Consider the following 17,748-nt stretch of genomic DNA (forward strand, 5'->3'; position numbering starts at 1 on the left):
AATGGTGAGTATCTAGAAGTGAAGGGGAAGGGCACAGTGTCAATAGAGAGCTGCGCTCAAACCAAGTTGATTAGTGAAGTGTTGTTTGTTCTGGAGATTGATCAAAACCTGTTAAGTGCTGATCAACTGGTAGATAAGTGATTTAAAGTGTTGTTTGAAGACGGGAACTACCTCATTTCTGATTCCAGTGGGAATGAGTTGTTCAAAATAAAGATGTAGCACAAGAGCTTTTCATTAGACCCATTCGAGAAGGAGCAGATAGATTTCAAGTGTCAAGTGAATGACACTGAGTTATGGTACAGGAGGTTGAGGCATTTTCATCAGAAGAGATTGCAGCATCTGCAGAAAAATGAGATGGCAATAGGAGTACCAGTTCTTGAGGAGCTGAAAACAATTGCAAAGCTTGTTTGACAGGGAAACAAACAAGGTTGTCATTCAAGAAGTCAATTTGGAAAGCAACTGAGAAGCTACAGCTCATCCACACTGATCTGTGTGGACCTCAACCAACTCTATCTCTGAATGGTAGCAGATATTTCATTATCTTTATTGATGATTATATCTGAATATGTTGGATATATTTCATGAAGCAAAAATTTGAAGCAGCTGGAGTGTTTCTAAAGTTTAAAAGATGGGTTGAGAATCAAAGTGGCTGTAAGATTCAGGTGGTAAGGACCGACAATGGGACTGAATACATCACAAAGGTTTAATTCCATTCTGTGAAGAAGCTGGGATAGAATATCAGCTCACTGCTCCACATTCTCTACAACAAATGGAGTTAGTGAAAGGAAGAACATGTGTATTATGGAGATGACAAGATGCTTGTTGCATGGAAGAATTTGCCAAATGAGCTTTGTGCTGAAACAACAAATACAACAGTCTTTCTATTGAATATAATACCTACAAGGGTCTTAGAGAATAAAACACCTATGAAACTGGGTTTGATACTAAACCAAAACTGATAAATTTGAAGGTGTTCAGCTATTTGTGTTTTGTTCATGTTCCACAGGTGAAGAGAGACAAGTTGAGTGAGAAGGCAGAACCAGGAATCTTTGTAGGCTATAGCATGGTGTCCAAAGCCTACAAGATATATCAAACTCACACAAAGAATATGGTGATTAATAGAGACGTTCAGTTTTTGGAGGATGAGAAGTGGGACTGGACAGAAGAAGCAAAGGTGAAGCAACAAGAAATCTCTCTGGATCCTGATGAACTAGTTGATGATACACCAGTTAGATCAGGGACTAGATTACTGACTGAGGTGTATGAAAGAAGCAGCGTAGCTGTGTTGGAGTCTCCAAGGTTTGAATAAGCTAAAAGAGATCAAAAGTGGATGGAGGCAATGAAGTAGGAGTTGAGAATGATAGAGAAGAACAAGACATGAGAGTTAGTGGAGAGGCCTGCTGACAGAAAGGTGATTGGAGTCAAATGGATTTTCAAGACTAAATTAAATCCAGATGGCTCTGTAAGCAAGCTCAAGGCCAGGTTAGTGGTGAAAGGCACAAGTCTGGGGAGTTGATTTCTCTGAGACTTTTGCACCGTTGTAAGAATGGATACAATTAGGATGCTACTGGCTGTGTCAGCTCAACATGGATGGAAGGTGTATCAACTAGATGTGAAGTTAGCATTTCTAAATGGGGTGTTAGAAGAAGAGATCTATGTTGAGCAACCAGACGGGTTCATCACACCAGGACAAGAGCATAATGTTTATTTATTGAAGAAGGCTCTCTATGGTTGAAGCAAGCCCCTAGGGCATGGTATAGCAAGATAGATGGTCACTTGTTGAACTTGGATTTTGCGAAGAGTCTGACTGAATCCACACTTTATATGAAGAAATCAGGTACTGCTGTTGTGATTGTATCTCTCTATGTAGATGACTTGCTGGTGACATGAAGTGATAATGTTTAGATAGAGGTCTTCAAGCAAGAAATGATGAAAGTTTTCGAGATGACCAATCTAGGTCTGATTCATTACTTCCTTGGTATGGAGATTCAACAAGTGCATAATGAAGTGTTTCTTTGGTAGAAGAGTACATGAGAGAGATATTGAAGATGTTCAATATGGATGAGTGTAAGAGTGTGAACACTCCAATGATTCAGAATGGATGGAGAGGAACCTGCAGACGAGAATGTGTACAGAAGTTGAGTTGGATGTCTCATGTATCTCACATCCACTAGGCCTGACATCATGTACACTATAAGTATCTTATCTAAATTTCTTCACTGTGCAAACAAGAATTATATGGTGGCTGGAAAAAGGGTTCTGAGATATCTGAAAGGTACACTGTCTTTTGGAATCAAATTCAGTAAAGTTGAAAATTTTGAGTTGTCAAAGTTACTCAGATAATGATTAAGCTGGGTCATTGGATGATATGAAAAGCACATCTGGCTATTGTTTCACTTTTGGCTCACTGTGTTTCTCATGATGTTCAAAAAAGCAAGATATAGTGGTTCAATCAACTAGAAGCTGAATTCATTGCAACAATGGGAATAATCAATCAAGTTGTTTGGTTGAAGAAGTTGATGCATGACTTGCATCTAAAGCAAGAAGAAAGTGTGAAGGTGTTTGTGGATAATCAAGCCACTTTAGCTATTTCACCGAATCCGATTTTTCATGGAATGACTAAGCATTTTAAGATCAAGTATTATGTTCTTAGAGAGATGCAGAAGGAAGAGAAGTTCAGCTGGTGCATTGCAGCTCAGAGGATCAAATAGCAGATATCTTCACTAAGTCCTTTAGTGTGGGTCGTTTTCAATCTCTTAGGATCAAGTTGGGTGTTTGTAGTATTTAAGTTAGGAGGAGAATGTTAGTTAACACAAATTGCGAGTTTTTGAATTTGTCTAGTCTAAGTCCTAGTTTCTAGGAAGTTGTTAGTGTTATTTTTTGTTATAGTCAAGTAAATTAGGTTGCTATTCTTATGGCTAGTGGAGTAGTTGTCTTTTATATGAAATTAGTTGAGTCTATTTTTAGACTTAGAGTGTGTACACACTCCCCCACTTTCTCATTTCTCTCTCGATAATAAGAACTACACCTTTTCTCGGTCAAATAAGGAATTTCCCAATCGGACCAGATCGGTACCTGCGGATTTTTTTACCATCCCAAGTATGCAACTGTCTACCCAGGTGCCTCGCCTCAAAATTCTTTTAGTTATCTCTCGTGTTCTATTTATTATCATTTTGCCAGAAAGACAGAGACAAAATTTCTTTCCTATATTAGGCTCGATAGTTTCTTTTAGATTAAAATTATTAATTCGGTTCCTAGCCATTCGTTCTATAGGGTTTGAGTTTAGATTTTAATTTCATTTCTATAATATTAAATATGTAAATTTAATCATTTTAGTTTGGTTAGAACTTCACAAAATTGGTCCCTAAATTATTTTTTTACTCATCTGAAAACTCACAAATTTTCTTATGGCTTACTCAATATTAAATCATAATACAATCAACTTATTGTAACTCAAAAAAAATAAAATAAATAAAATAAAAAATTCATCGCCAATTGAATAGAAAACATGTCATGTATTCAATATGGAATCATCATATATCGATAGTGACAGTTGTGATATTTTAACGAAACTATTATAAAGACCAAATTGAAACTTTTAAAATTATGGGGATAAAATTGAAATTAAACTAAAACCATAAATAACTAAGTTGAAATTTTCAAAATTACAAGGACTTAATTGCAATTATACTTAAACCATAAGGAGTACCAAAGCTGTAATTTAATATTTTTCTAATAAATATTTTACTACTTAATTTTAAATACGGATCCTTTTGTTCATGATTAGTTATCCAAAGAAAAAAGAGAGAGAGTGAAATTCCACTCCATTGCATTATGTTAATAATCAACGAGACGAAAATATGGATGGGGGCTTTAAAACTCGATATGAGTAAGGTACATGACAAAGTAGAGTGACGAGACTTTCATGTTAGCACTGGATTTTGAGGGTGCTTTTGTAGATTTTATTATGTGCTTTATTACCTCGGTCTCTATATTTTATGATCAATGAGTTAAGTAAAGGTGATGTTAGGTCATCCCAAGATTTGCATCAAGGTGATATACGATTTTCGTCTATCTTTTCCTTTTATGTAGTGAAGGATTGTCCCGTTTTGCTAAATAATCTGGAGTTGGACCTTCTTTCACCTTTCTCTTAGAAGAAGTCATTGTCTTCAAGTTATATCAAGGAATGAATGTGGAATTTCATTCATAAATGAAGAAGTTAATTCTTTTCATTTAGGGGATCGAGAGGTTATAATTAAATCGGTTATTCAAGCTATTCGAAGATATTATCCCTGAGTTGCTTTAAATTTCGGAAGAGGATCCTTGATGAGTGTAATCAACTTATAGCCTAGATTTTGGTGGGGAAGTGAGAGTGACACGAAACAAATACATCGACTATCTTAGAAAATATTGTGCATATCAAAATTCAAGGATGAACTGGGTTTTCGTGATTTTAACTTCTTTTAACCAAGCTCTACTTGTGAAGCAAGCGGAAGGATTCTCTCTTATGTAAGGAGGTGTTGAAAGCAAGATATTTTAAAGATTCTTCTTTTAATTATCTCAGCCGAGGTTAAAAATAATGCCTCTTTTGTTTGGAAAAGCATTATTTAGCGTTGTGAATTGCTTAAGAAAGACCTACGACGATGGAAAATTTGGAAATGACAAATCTTGATACTTGACAAGTCCCTCTACCTTTAACCTCCTAAAGCGGAACCATGTTTTGAATATTGTTAAAGTTGAGAACTTTGTGGATGGTGGAATGAAAACAAAATACAACAACTATGGTACTAATGAAACATTAATTTGGCACTATGAAAAGTTGGAATTTATAAGGTTATTTTTTTTAATTTTGTTTGTTTCTATTAAAAAAATGGTTAGAAATAGATTTATATTGTGACAAATAATCTTATTCGAAATTTGATCAATCCACAAGTAAGATTATAATTAAATTTATTGAATGATGATTGACATGCAAAACGATTAACACAAGTATTATAAAGATAAAAGAAGCTAGCACTTTGCTATAGGCTTATAAAAACTCAAATATGAATCAAAATAAATGAATGCTAGTGGAGGCACCAACTAATTAAAATCCACGACATGAAAACTATTTGAAATGAAATATTAGTTTGAAGTTTAGTTTCCATAAATGAAGTTTGAGATAAAATCTTGATTAATCCGTGTATCTTCGAGTTCCATAAATGCAACTTAACTTCAACTTTTAGCTCGCCATTAATGAAGTTAAAATGCATTTAATATATAATATGAGACAATGACCCCTTCATCTTCTTATGATTCCTTGGAACATGAGAAAATCTAGCCTTGTTGAAGCTCCTTCGCACTTGTCTGCACGATTGGTTCATGTGACATGACAATATCTAAGTTCCTATGCGATAAGGTACATAACAGCCACGAAATAAATAAATAGTAATTAAATTTGTCAATTCATCTAAAAATACACGAGTCAAGTCTAAACCACCAACAAGTTAACTACCTAGTCATCATTTTTTGTTGAGTCTGAGACTAACGATCAACTCAATTCAAGAACCAACAAGAATCAACCAAATTCAAATTTCAATTATCAAACATGTAACTTTTGAAATATAAAAAATCAAATACAAATTAAATTCAAACTCTACCGACAAAAGCGTTTGTTTTGAGACCTAATAATCAAATAAAAAATTAAAGATAAAAACTTCATATGCTAAAATTATAATTGGCTTTGGTTCAAAATTACACATGCTTGATGGTTCGAGAACAAATATTCTCAAGAATTAAATTGGAATATTTGGATTGAAAATATATGCTTCCACTTTTTTTAGACTAAAATTAAAGATGTAGTTAAACATTTTGAGAGAATATGTTTTAGTGTAGAACATATTCTCCACGTAACATGGTTCCAAGAAGAAGAAAAAAATATATCCTTTTTTTACCCAATAACAATAATAATAAAAAAAAAAGAATATATGATTTCAAATAGAAATCTACTTTTTCCTCTGAATTCAAAATTTTCAGGCTTATTTTACTTTCCCTTATAAATTTTTAAAATATTTATTTTGGTCCATAATTTTTAAATTTATTTTATTTTAATTTTTAAAATTTTAAAATATCTATGGTAGTCTCTAAATTTATACCCAATTTGGTCATAATTATCATTATTTTGCTTTTAGAAAATGGATAGGGTTGATTCCAGTATATTTAAATATTGTAGATATATATTGGAGCCTTAAAAAATATATTAAGTGGTAAAATAATATAATATTAATCATAATATATATATATATATATATTTATATTTTCAAAGTTCAGGGGTACTAAAATAATTATATTTCTAAAGTTGAATAAAATAAATAAATATTATGGATATTTGAAATAAACCTTAAAGTAGGACCAACATTAAATTTAATTTTTTTTCCACTTCATTTACATTACAAATGAGAAAATAACTTATGAACTGTTCATTAAGTCTCCAATTGGCATAAGTATTAATTTTTGGAAATTGAGTGGTACTAATTCTTGGGTTTTTTTTTTCCGATCAAAAACCTTGAGGTGAATAGAAGGTAAATAGTTAGAAGTAGGTAAAAAGTGATCACCAACTTGAGTATGGCTAACTAAAGCAAACTTGCTCTTTTCTAAAGATCGGAAGTTCAATCCTCCATTCTCATATTTATTATTGTACTAAAACAGAGAAATTGATTAACATTTGATACATGAGAAAGTTTTTTATAAGCAGTTGTCGGTTCGTTCCATTGTAGTTGGTGTGGTAAAGACTTACAAGTTTTTTTCTATATTCTTTACCTTCAGTTTGTGAATGAAATAATTGAAATCAAAGAGGGGATGTAGCTCAGATGGTAGAGCGCTCGCTTAGCATGCGAGAGGCATGGGGATCGATACCCTGCATCTCCAATTTATCATTATTAATATTTTAAATAAACAACTGTCAACCAACGTATTAGAACAAATCAATACTTACCAAGCTTCCTTGAACATGAGAAAATTGAGAAAATCTAAGTTCGTTGAAGCTCCTTCACACTTGAATGTGTGATCGGGACCATCCACCCCTCCGTCAGGGCATCAGCTCAGTGTGCCCCTGCACCCAAAATCATCGTCGTTTCTGGCCGGCCGTGTGGCCTATAAAAGGAAAAGGCCTGAGATGTCTACTTTTTTTTTTTTACTTCAATTACTAACTTGAGCATTATAGTATATTAGGCGGGACGTTGCATCGACGTTGAGTTTTCTGGTTGCAGGCTCATTTGCTCCTCGATGAACACGATCATCCGAGAGACACATGAGAAATATTTAATTTGTTTCGGTCTAAATAAGAGAAATAAATAAATAGTAATTAAATTTGTCAATTCATCTAAAAATACACGAGTGAAGTCTAACCACCAACAAGTTAACTACCTAGTCATCATTTTTTGTTGAGTTTGAGACTAAGGATGAACTCAATTCAACAACCAACCATTCAAATTTCAATGATCAAACATGTAACTTTTGAAATATAAAAAAATAAAAAAAGAAATTAAATTCAGACTATACCTATAAAAATAATCGTTTTGAAACTTAAAAGATCAAAATGAAAATCAAAGATAAAAACTTCATAGACTAAAATTATAATTTGCTTTGGTTCAAAATTACACATGCTTGATGCTTCGAGAACAAATATTCTCAAGAATTAAATTGGAATATTTGGATTGAAAATATATGCTTCCCCTTTTTTTGAGACTAAAATTTAAGATGTAGTTAAACATTTTGAGAGAATGGGTTTTAGTGTAGAACATATTCGCCGCATAACATAGTTCCAAGAAGAAGAAAAAAAACCTTTTTTAACAAAAAAATAAATAAATAAATAAACAATATATGATTTCTATTTTTTAAAATATAAATCTACTTTCTCCTTTAAATTCAAAATTTTCAGGCTTATTTTACTTTCACTTATAAACTTTTAAAATATTTATTTTATTCTATAATTTTTAAATTTATTTCATTTTAGTTTTTAAAATTTCAAAATATTTATGGTAGTCTCTAAACTTTAAAAGTATATATCATAATTATCATTATTTTACTTTTAAAAAATGGATAGTGTTGATTCGGGTATATTTAGTAAATGTTGTAGGCATATATTGGAGCCTTAAAAATGGATATTAAGTAGCAAAATAATATAATAATAATGATAAAAATATATATATTTCAAAGTTCAGGTACCAAAATAATTATCTTTCTAAACTAGAATAAAATAAATAAATATTATGGACATTCGAAATATAGTAGAATAAACCTTAGTTAGAGTAGACTAACATTAAATTTAATTTTTTTTTCCACTTCATCACATTACAAATGGGAAAATAACTAATGAACTGTTCATTAGTCTCCGATTGGCATAAGTATTAATTTTTCGAAATTGAGTTGTACTAAATCTTGGGTTTTTTTTATGGGTTTTTTTTTGTTACTTTTTCGAAATTGCGTTGTTCTAAATCTTGGGTTTTTTTATTGGTTTTTTTGTTCAACCAAAAAACCTTGAGTTGAAGCGCATAAAAAGTGATCACCATTACCAACATGAGTATAGCAAATTAAAACAACTTGCTCTTTTCTAGAGATCGGAAGTTTTTTAGAAGTTTTGATTATCAATCTTCCATTCTCATATTTATTGTACTAAAATAGAAAAAAGAAATTGATTATCATTTGATACATGATAAAGCTTTTTATAAGCAGTTGTCGATTCATTCCATTGCAGTCCAGTTTCGCTTAATTGGTGCAGTAAAGACTAACAGGTGTCTCCTATATTGTTTATTTTGTAGATGAAATAATTGATATCACAAAAGGGGATGTAGCTCAGATGGTAGAGCGCTCGCTTAGCATGCGAGAGGCACGGGGATTGATATCCCGCATCTCCAAATTTATCATTATTAATATTTTAAATAAACAACTGTCAACCCACGTTTGGTTCCTATTGTCGATATAACTTGAGCTTAAATTCTAATTTGGACACTATGATTTTAAAAATGTGGGACCAATTTTGAAGAAGTCAAAATTAAAATTTATAAAATCATAAAGATAAAATCGAAAATTAAACTAAAACTATAGAGACTAAATTGAAAATTTTAAAACTATGTACACCTAATTTAAATTATATCTCAACCATGAAAGACCAAATTTATAATTTAATATTTTTCTAACACCTCCCCATATTGTACTAAAAAAATAGAATATTATGTATTAATACGTTAACGGGTGAAGATTAGTTTCAGTGAATAATTAATTACAGTTAGTGAAAATAATTTACTTAAACTAATTTATCTAATTCAAATTAATTAATGAAATATATTTATTATGTTATTAAATAATTAATAATTTCCATAATTACTTAATTCTGTGAATTTAATAAAAAAATTTCAATAAAAATGAATTAAGTATATTTTAATAAATCAATTTAATTTTAGTAACTTTAGTACACTACTACCAATTAACTTTAATGTATTATTATTGACTACAAATTTAATTGAAACATACTAACTAATTTAAAGTAACAAAATGTAACTAAGTAATACATATAAATATATTTAAAGAATTATAAAAATAGCACAAAAGGAATATATATTTACATATGTACGGGTAACATTAGGTTTAAAATTTTATAAAAATTACATAGATCGCAAACCAATACAATTAGATGAAACTAAGCAGAAGTCACTTCTGTGATATTTTAAAAAAAATAAAAAAATATAATGATATTTCTATCCCTACATATTTATTTTATGTAATTTAGTATAATTTTCCTCAATCTTTTTTTATATCTCATTTCTTTTCTTATTTTATGAGCTACACACTTTTTCAAAATTACCTTACAACTTTTATCTTTTTTCCCTCATCTATTAATGAAATTCCTAACTTTTTAATTAATTATTTTACAATTTTATAATTTATGGTTTAGTGTTACTACTCACCATTTTTCTTATAATAAAAAATTTATACAACTTTTATTAGTTGATGTAATTTTATAATAAAATATTATAAATTTTTATTTAATTAATAAATTATTCAATTTTACTTTGTTATTATTAATTAATGTCAATAAAATTGTTAAAATGAAATTTATTATTATTAAATATTATAACAATAAAAGCATTTTTGAAATGTTTATTTTGGAAGTAAAAAAAAATGTTTATTTTGGTCCTTGTATTGTCAAATTTTGTTTATCTTAGACATTGTACTTTCAAAACTTCTGTTTTTGTCCCTCAACTTTTAGGAAGTGACTAATTTTGTTTTTATTTGCAAAATTTTAACACAAAATACAATCGAAACTCTTTAATACAAATTTATGTCTACATCTCAAAAATAAAGTTGATCGAAATAAATGAAATAAAAATAAAAAATAAAAAGATAAAAATTGTCACTTTTTAATCATACATGCACCAAAATAGACAACTTAAAAGTAGATGGATCAAAATAGATATTTTAAACGTACATTGATTAAAATAAACCAAAATCATATGAGCCAAAATAATAGTTAAACTTAACGAGTATTAATATATTTGGTCCACATTCCCCACACAAGGTAAAATTTACTTTTTACCGACCTAAATATACTTAAATAGGTCAACATACCTATCTACGATTACAAAATCGTGGTATTGTTAAATAATATATATTTATTATGAGAAGAAACATACAAACAATATTTACAAATGCAAAAGACAAAAAGTGGCTTCTAGAATTTTGAAATACGAGGCAAGTATGGCCATCTGGCAGCCGTTAATAAATAAAAATATCTATATTGCTTTGGAGATTCTTACAACAAAAACAAAAAAAGTAGAGTTAAATTACTATTATAGTCCTATAAAGGCCCAATTTAATCTCACTTCCAAAATTATTAAGCTTTAAAAAATAAAATTAGTTTCATGTTAAAATTACAGAAAAAAAAATTGATATTGTGTTACGTGACATTTTCTGAACACATAATAAAGAAAATACTTCAATCTGAACAGATTTCCATCTCGATTACCATTGCAAAATTGACAACTCATTATTTTTTAAGATTTTTTTTATTTCTTCTTTTAAGTTATCAAAAATTCAATATCTACCCACATTCACAAGTTAAAACACTTTTAAGTATTTTATACCTAATAATACATTTATTTGGAAATAACCAATATTGCAAACATGAACTTAACTTTATTTTTTAGACGGAAAAGGTGGAAGGTTCGAATCCCTATACCTGCATATTCTTGAAAAAATATACTTAACTTTTACATATTCTTGAAAAAATATACTTAACTTTTACTTTTGTATTCCACTCCCACATTTACCTACTAATTTTAACCAAATCTCCAAAAATTTATTAATTTTGATATGTATCAAAATTAGGTTCAATAAATACATAAATCAATTATTAAAAAAAATTGAATAAACCTAAGAAAAACTCACAATTTTCAACTATAGAATCTTTGTAATCTTATCTATTTCTTACTAGATCTATGTTTAATAATTTATTCAACAAACATTTTTTCTTTAACAATCCTACAAATAAAACAAAAGTCCCGAAAAAACTTGTTAGTGAAGGAAGATCTCTTAAGGATAAAAGTCCGAAGTATCCGCTTTACTGGATAGAATGCCTTCGACTGTGAGTTATCAATCCACTCTTAACCATAGCCGTGACAACCCACGAATAAACTCAAACTTTTCGGCCTTGACTCAAGTCTTCATGTCCGCTCTTCTCCACCCGCAACCCAAGTAAAAAAAGAGATTTATCAATACTTATCTAAATTTAAGGTCAAATTTAATGAAAGTAACACTAAAAATCGATACACTTTGTCAAGTTAAAAAATAAACCTAGTTTGGGGTTGAGGGACTAAATCGGTAATTTAAACCATAAGAAAAGAAATTAGACCCAAAGGGAAAAAAGAAAAGAAAAGAATAAACTGAAATCTTCAGAGCTTCAGCTCTTCTCACCCAACACTTGGACAGATACGTCTTTCTTTGTTTTGTTTCCAGTCGTTTTCCTTTTCCCTCCCTTATTTATCGTCTATAAGAACCTCACCGGCGGCGAACCACTCACTTTCCGGCGAATATTCCACCGGCGATTTCACCGTTTATCACTTCATTTTCCTTTCCATGTTCGCCATACCACTATGCTCTTCTCCGGTTCCCTTACTTCCTCAACCGCCTTCCCCGATCAACCATGCTAAATCCAAATTTCATTCATCCCATTGCTCCTACGTCTCCGTTTCCAGTATTTCGAGTTCGCAATCCAGATTGTGGTCTTCGTCTCACTGTTCCACTTCTAAGAATTGCCGGACGGCGAGCAATGGAGCTCTATTTTCGTTTGCTTGTTCGACGTCGCCGTTCGTCGGGAGAGTAGGGTCGCGGATTAGGCAGGGGAATTTCTCGCTCTTGTCTTTTGGATTGAACTCTCATGCGGCGGCGGACGGCGGAGGTGGCGATTCGTCTCAGCTCTTATCGGCGTTGCTTCCTTTTGTGGTAGCTGCAACCGCGATTGCTGCTCTGGCTCGGCCTTCCACTTTTACTTGGTGATTAATTTGGATCTTCTCGATTTGGTTATTGTTGTTTCCAGCTTTCAATGCTCGTTTCTTAGCCTTTTATTTTAATATTTAAAGTGAATTTTATTCTCATTGAAGTCAGCATATTGGACTCTTGTTCTCTGCAAAATGATGATTATTATATTTTTATTCATTCTATAGTTTCTATATCCTTGTTACTAAATGTAGGTTCTGTGGTTCAAGCTTCATTACTATTCATTCACCTGTCAAATATTTAAATAACGGTTTCTTTTATCATCAGCTAGTCAACTTTCTGGCTGTTTTTATCTTATTGTTATATTCATTTTCTATGTTTGTTTCTTTTTTGAGGTGATCTTTGAAACTTTCAATTTGCTGGACTATAATCTGAGAATACAGTCCACAAACTAATATTGAAGTTTCAAATCAGAAGCTTCCCTGTTTTCCCTTTTCAGGTTGCTATCTTATTTAGATGATTGGATCATTGACAAAACTAACATTTATAGTGTTATGTTACCATTTCTGAGGTGGTGCATGTAGTTCATACAAAATATCAAATTAATTTTAGTGTTTTATGAAGTTTTTGACTTGGGATTTTACAGGGTTCCTAAGGATCTCTATGCCCCAGCTCTTGGTGGGATAATGCTATCTATTGGGATTAAGCTTTCCATTGATGATTTTGCTCTAGCAATTAAAAGGTTTATGCATCTTCTGAATTGCCAATCATATTAACCTAACCACATTTGAAAACTCGAGTCTGTTCTTGAGAATTCTTTCATTTTGTCTATTATTTGCAGGCCTCTACCACTTTCTGTTGGGTTTATCACTCAGTATGGTTTGAAACCAGCTCTTGGGATATTGATAGCTAGAGCATGTGGCATATCTCCAATGTTCTATGCAGGATTTCTTCTCACAGCCTGTGTTGGAGGGGCCCAGCTATCAAGTTATGCCAGTTTCTTGAGTAAAGGAGATGTTGCCTTAAGTATTCTCCTTACCAGCTTTACCACCATCTCATCCGTGCTTCTAACACCTCTGTTGACTGGCGTTCTGATCGGTTCTGTTGTTCCAGTTGATGCAGTTGCTATGTCCAAGTCAATATTGCAGGTAATGGTATTTCAATGAATTTTTGTATGATAGATAAGAATCATTGATTTCAAAAATAGTAGTACAATGATAAGGGAAAACAGGGAAACTTTCCATTTTTTTGTAGTATATATCCCATTTATTAATATTCACCCGTGTAATCATTTGGTATATATTATGAGGGGTTTATATTGTTCATTTGTTTTAGTTGGAAAGAGTATTTACTGCAGTAGTACTGGAATTTTTCCCGAGAAACATGTCCTACTTTGTTGCTAATGTCTAAAACTAAGCACTAAAAAAATTAGTACAATGAAGTCTTGATATATTGGATTTCTCATTATCTAGGCACCTGCTTGAATCAGGGAGTTTTTCTAGTCTTCATAGATAAAATTTTCTTCTTGGCAAGTGAGATAAACTAACAGAAACTTCTTATTTGGAGGTTTTATTATGTGTGTTCTTTTCCTTCTCCAGTTCTTCAGTTATTTTTTGCTCTGTTATTACGCATATCCTTCCTATTTCTCAGCTGTAACCAAGCTTTAACAACCTCTCACTAGCAAGAACTGTTCCTCATATTAAAAAGAAAAAAAAAAGAACTGGTATATTTTAAAGGATCAAAGTTGTCCTGTATTATACTGATATAATTATTAATGTTTGGTTATTTACATTCCCGGCATTGATGCAGGTTGTTCTTCTTCCAGTTACTCTTGGACTCGTCCTTAATTCTTATGCAAAGCCAATCGTGGCCATTATTCAGCCCGTGATGCCTTTCGTTGCAATGATATGTACTTCATTGTGCATTGGCAGCCCTCTTGCTATAAACAGGAGCCAAATCTTGTCGATAGACGGTGTCCGGTTGGTTTTTCCAGTATTGGCATTTCATACTTTGGCTTTCACTTTCGGATACTGGGCTTCCAAAATTCCAATTATAAGGTAAAGTTCCACCCCTTTACATAAAGTCTCATACATTTTGACGAATTTTGTGGCTTCAGTTCCTTCAAAATGATCCTTTGGTAGTTGAATTCTTGATTATATAATTGAGTCTATCTGCTGTATATTGTGCATGAAAATAGAAATAGTAGTAACCGTCCATCTATAAAAGTTTGGGAAATTACATGAGTCTATCAGGGCAGCTACATCGGATTCTGATCTTTTGCTTTGATCAATCAATCACCTTCAATCTTTTAGAAAACTGAGATATAGGCATGTGACTATAATTAGTGAAGGCCTTTCAACTCTTCATTCACATGGAAACAATGTGCTGTCATAATGTTGCTTCTTTCTCTGCTCAAGTGGGTCTTAGATTACACTGCTGGCAATAGAGCGTGATATAGAGGGCAGCAGTCAAATCTGTACTTTGTATGGCTTGTTGGGAGCAGTTTATAAAAATTATTTTCGATCTTAAAAATTAGAAATAGAAGGGTTGTTTGCTAAAAAATAAATAAATAAATAAATAGTGAAAACATGTGTGGTAGAATCATAGGAAATTGTTTACTCTTGTTTTTTGTTTTACTTTAATCCCAAAAGTACAAATTTTTATATTAGTATGTTCGGCGGGGGCTCCCTTGGTATAAGGGAGCAAAGCTCCGACTCCCAGTTATACAAAAAGTGCACCCTATAACCTTTTAAGAGCCACCCAAAAGCTATTTTCAAAAGAAAATTTGAAAACGGAAGTAGGAAACTATTTTTCAAAATGGCTTCTGATCAACAAAATTTTAATTTACAAATAAGTGTGTTATTGTGTACTGTTTTTAAGTAATCCTTTTTCTGTTATCTAAAGATAGTTTTCATATGCATTGTTGTTCTTCATATATAACAAAAACTATTTAACTGAAATACAATAGCAAAGAAGAATCTGTTCAAACCATGTTTCGAAGTGAAAAATAACTAACAACTTTTCAAAATTGTTTAGAACGCATTTAATATATGATTTTACAAAAAAACTACTTCCATATAGACTGCCAAAGACGTTTTCTCAAATTTCTGCATTAATGTTGTAAGCTTTCTTTCTAATTCATGCCTTTGATATACATTGTTTAGAAGAGAGTCATGCCACTTTGTTTATTAGCCTGGTTTGGATTGAATTCACATTAGATTGACCCCGAAGCGGCAACCCCGTTGTCTCCCGACTCGGGGTCCTACTTCCTGATTTTTCGAACCTTCCAGTAGAAAGTTTAATAAATGAAAAACTTCGATAACTTTTCAGAGCTTAGCATTAGATTGAATACTAGATTTCGAGACATGTTGCACATTGCTTGATTGCCATTTGTTATAAATCTGAAACTGCGGGTCAATGTCGTCGTTGGCGCAGGCAAGAAGAAGAAGCTAGCAGAACCATTTCACTGTGCACAGGGATGCAGAGCTCCACCCTAGCAGGGCTTCTCGCTACTCAGTTCCTCGGGAGCACGCAGGCCGTTCCACCAGCGTGCTCGGTAGTCGCCATGGCGATCATGGGCCTTTGTCTAGCTTCCTTCTGGGGCAGTGGCTCAAAAATCAGAGACTTGCCATCTCTTTTGATACAGAAAACCAATTAATTCCATTGCCAGTGCTTCTTGAATCTGCTTGAATTAGCAACCTCTCCATCTCTTAAAACTGATTGGAAGCCCCACAAGGGAAAAAAAGTGCTTCTGCCAATAGCAGCAGCAGCAGTTGGAAACTTTTCTGTACAGAGAGAAATCAGGTACCACATAGAATACTAAGATAGCAGGAAATATATATCTTTACTTTTATAAGTTCATATGATACAATAAATTTCCTGGATGCTGGATAATCCACAAGGTATAAAGGTATCATAATAGTTTTCAAATAAAAGCAAGAAAAAAAAAATGTTTTGGCATCAAATTTCCATTGATTGGTCCAATCGGCATTTTCATATGTCAATGGGATCGATATTGACACAAGGAGTGAATTGATATTTCTATTAAATCGTAAAAAAAATCTACAAGATGTAAGAAAATATCAATAAGATATCACTAATGTAGACCTAGTATTAATAATAAGAATTTTAACTTAATTAGAAAAGGTGAAATGTTTACTGGTTAATTTAAATATATTTTATGTATTTCTTAATTTTTATGATTTTTCAAGAATATTCATCCATTTTACTCAATATTTCTATAAAATCGAGACCTCAGACATTTCCATCAAAATAGACATTTAAAATCTTGGTAAATAGCCATGTGTTCATATGTTGATTTTTGGGTTTTTTTTTCCACCAAAATTGGTAACTCAAATCTCACTATTTTGGGTAGGAAGTTATTATTGGAAATTAACTTAATTGAATTGAGAATGTTATTTTTGTTGTAAAATTGAGGAATGAAACGAGGCAACGTCGGGGAAATAAAATAAACAAAACAATTCAAATAATAAAGAAATTTCAAAATTCAAATTGGAATTTCCCACCAATTTTCAAACTTGATTATGCACCAAATTTCTGATTAATTTCTCACAAAGTCTCACCACTAATTTCTCACAAATTCTCACTATTAATTGAGCACCACATTGACCTAGGTCATGGATAAGCATGTGGCGTAGAGGACACATGAAGCATGGATTTTGAGACACCTAAAAATTGGACACTAAACAAGGGTTAGTGGGCATCTATTTAATTAAAAATTCATAATAATTTTGAATTTTAAGATTTGTCTTGATAGAAGTAAGGAGGGTAAATTATTTTCATTGGGAAAGCAGTTTCTTCCAAGTTTCTATTATCATTCTACACTTTTTTTTGGCTATTAATCTCAATAATCACAAGTCAATAGGTACATGAGAAAATTTTAAGCACTATTGTAGCAAGTACTACTTTAGATTAAAATAAATGAAGGGTGAATTCACGTAATAAAATAGTATATTTATTAATTATGTAGCGGAATGTTAATAAGAATACATACTACTGTGGTACTAGATATTTTTCGAGACATATTTTTCACTGTCTTAATTAATTATGTATATTGATATATCTAGAAATTTTAATAAACATTTTTTTCTTATAATTCTAATGAAATGTTTTATTTTATACTTTATGTTTAAAGCACATTTCCAATATTGAGTATTATCTGCAATGTCCCTTTTATTTTATATTTAGAAAAAGATATATTTAATTAAGGTCCCATTCGATAAGTATTGGTTTCTGGTTTTTGAAAATCAAGTTAAT

At 31.5% G+C, this 17,748-nt stretch overlaps 1 protein-coding gene across 1 annotated transcript; it reads left to right on the top strand.

Annotated features, from left to right (window-relative positions):
• Positions 1-11,942: 11,942 nt before the first annotated feature.
• Positions 11,943-16,436, top strand: LOC111023064 (Sodium Bile acid symporter family). Its single transcript, XM_022300401.2, has 5 exons — positions 11,943-12,527; positions 13,118-13,213; positions 13,313-13,619; positions 14,281-14,528; positions 15,907-16,436. The coding sequence occupies exons 1-5, from the start codon at positions 12,112-12,114 to the stop codon at positions 16,127-16,129; spliced, it is 1,290 nt and encodes a 429-aa protein (XP_022156093.1). The 5' UTR covers positions 11,943-12,111; the 3' UTR covers positions 16,130-16,436.
• The last annotated feature ends 1,312 nt before the right edge of the window (positions 16,437-17,748 follow it).

The sequence above is a fragment of the Momordica charantia genome (assembly GCF_013281855.1).
Source record: "Momordica charantia cultivar OHB3-1 chromosome 9 unlocalized genomic scaffold, Mcharantia_2.0 BLBB01000009.1, whole genome shotgun sequence".
NCBI lineage: Eukaryota > Viridiplantae > Streptophyta > Magnoliopsida > Cucurbitales > Cucurbitaceae > Momordica > Momordica charantia.

Excerpts from the sequence above, each read along its gene's own strand:
- LOC111023064 (XM_022300401.2), top strand. The coding sequence starts at position 12,112 with ATGTTCGCCATACCACTATGCTCTTCTCCGGTTCCCTTACTTCCTCAA. Across the intron at positions 13,620-14,280 it reads TGTCCAAGTCAATATTGCAG|GTTGTTCTTCTTCCAGTTAC; the intron begins GTAATGGTATTT and ends GCATTGATGCAG. Across the intron at positions 14,529-15,906 it reads TCCAAAATTCCAATTATAAG|GCAAGAAGAAGAAGCTAGCA; the intron begins GTAAAGTTCCAC and ends TCGTTGGCGCAG.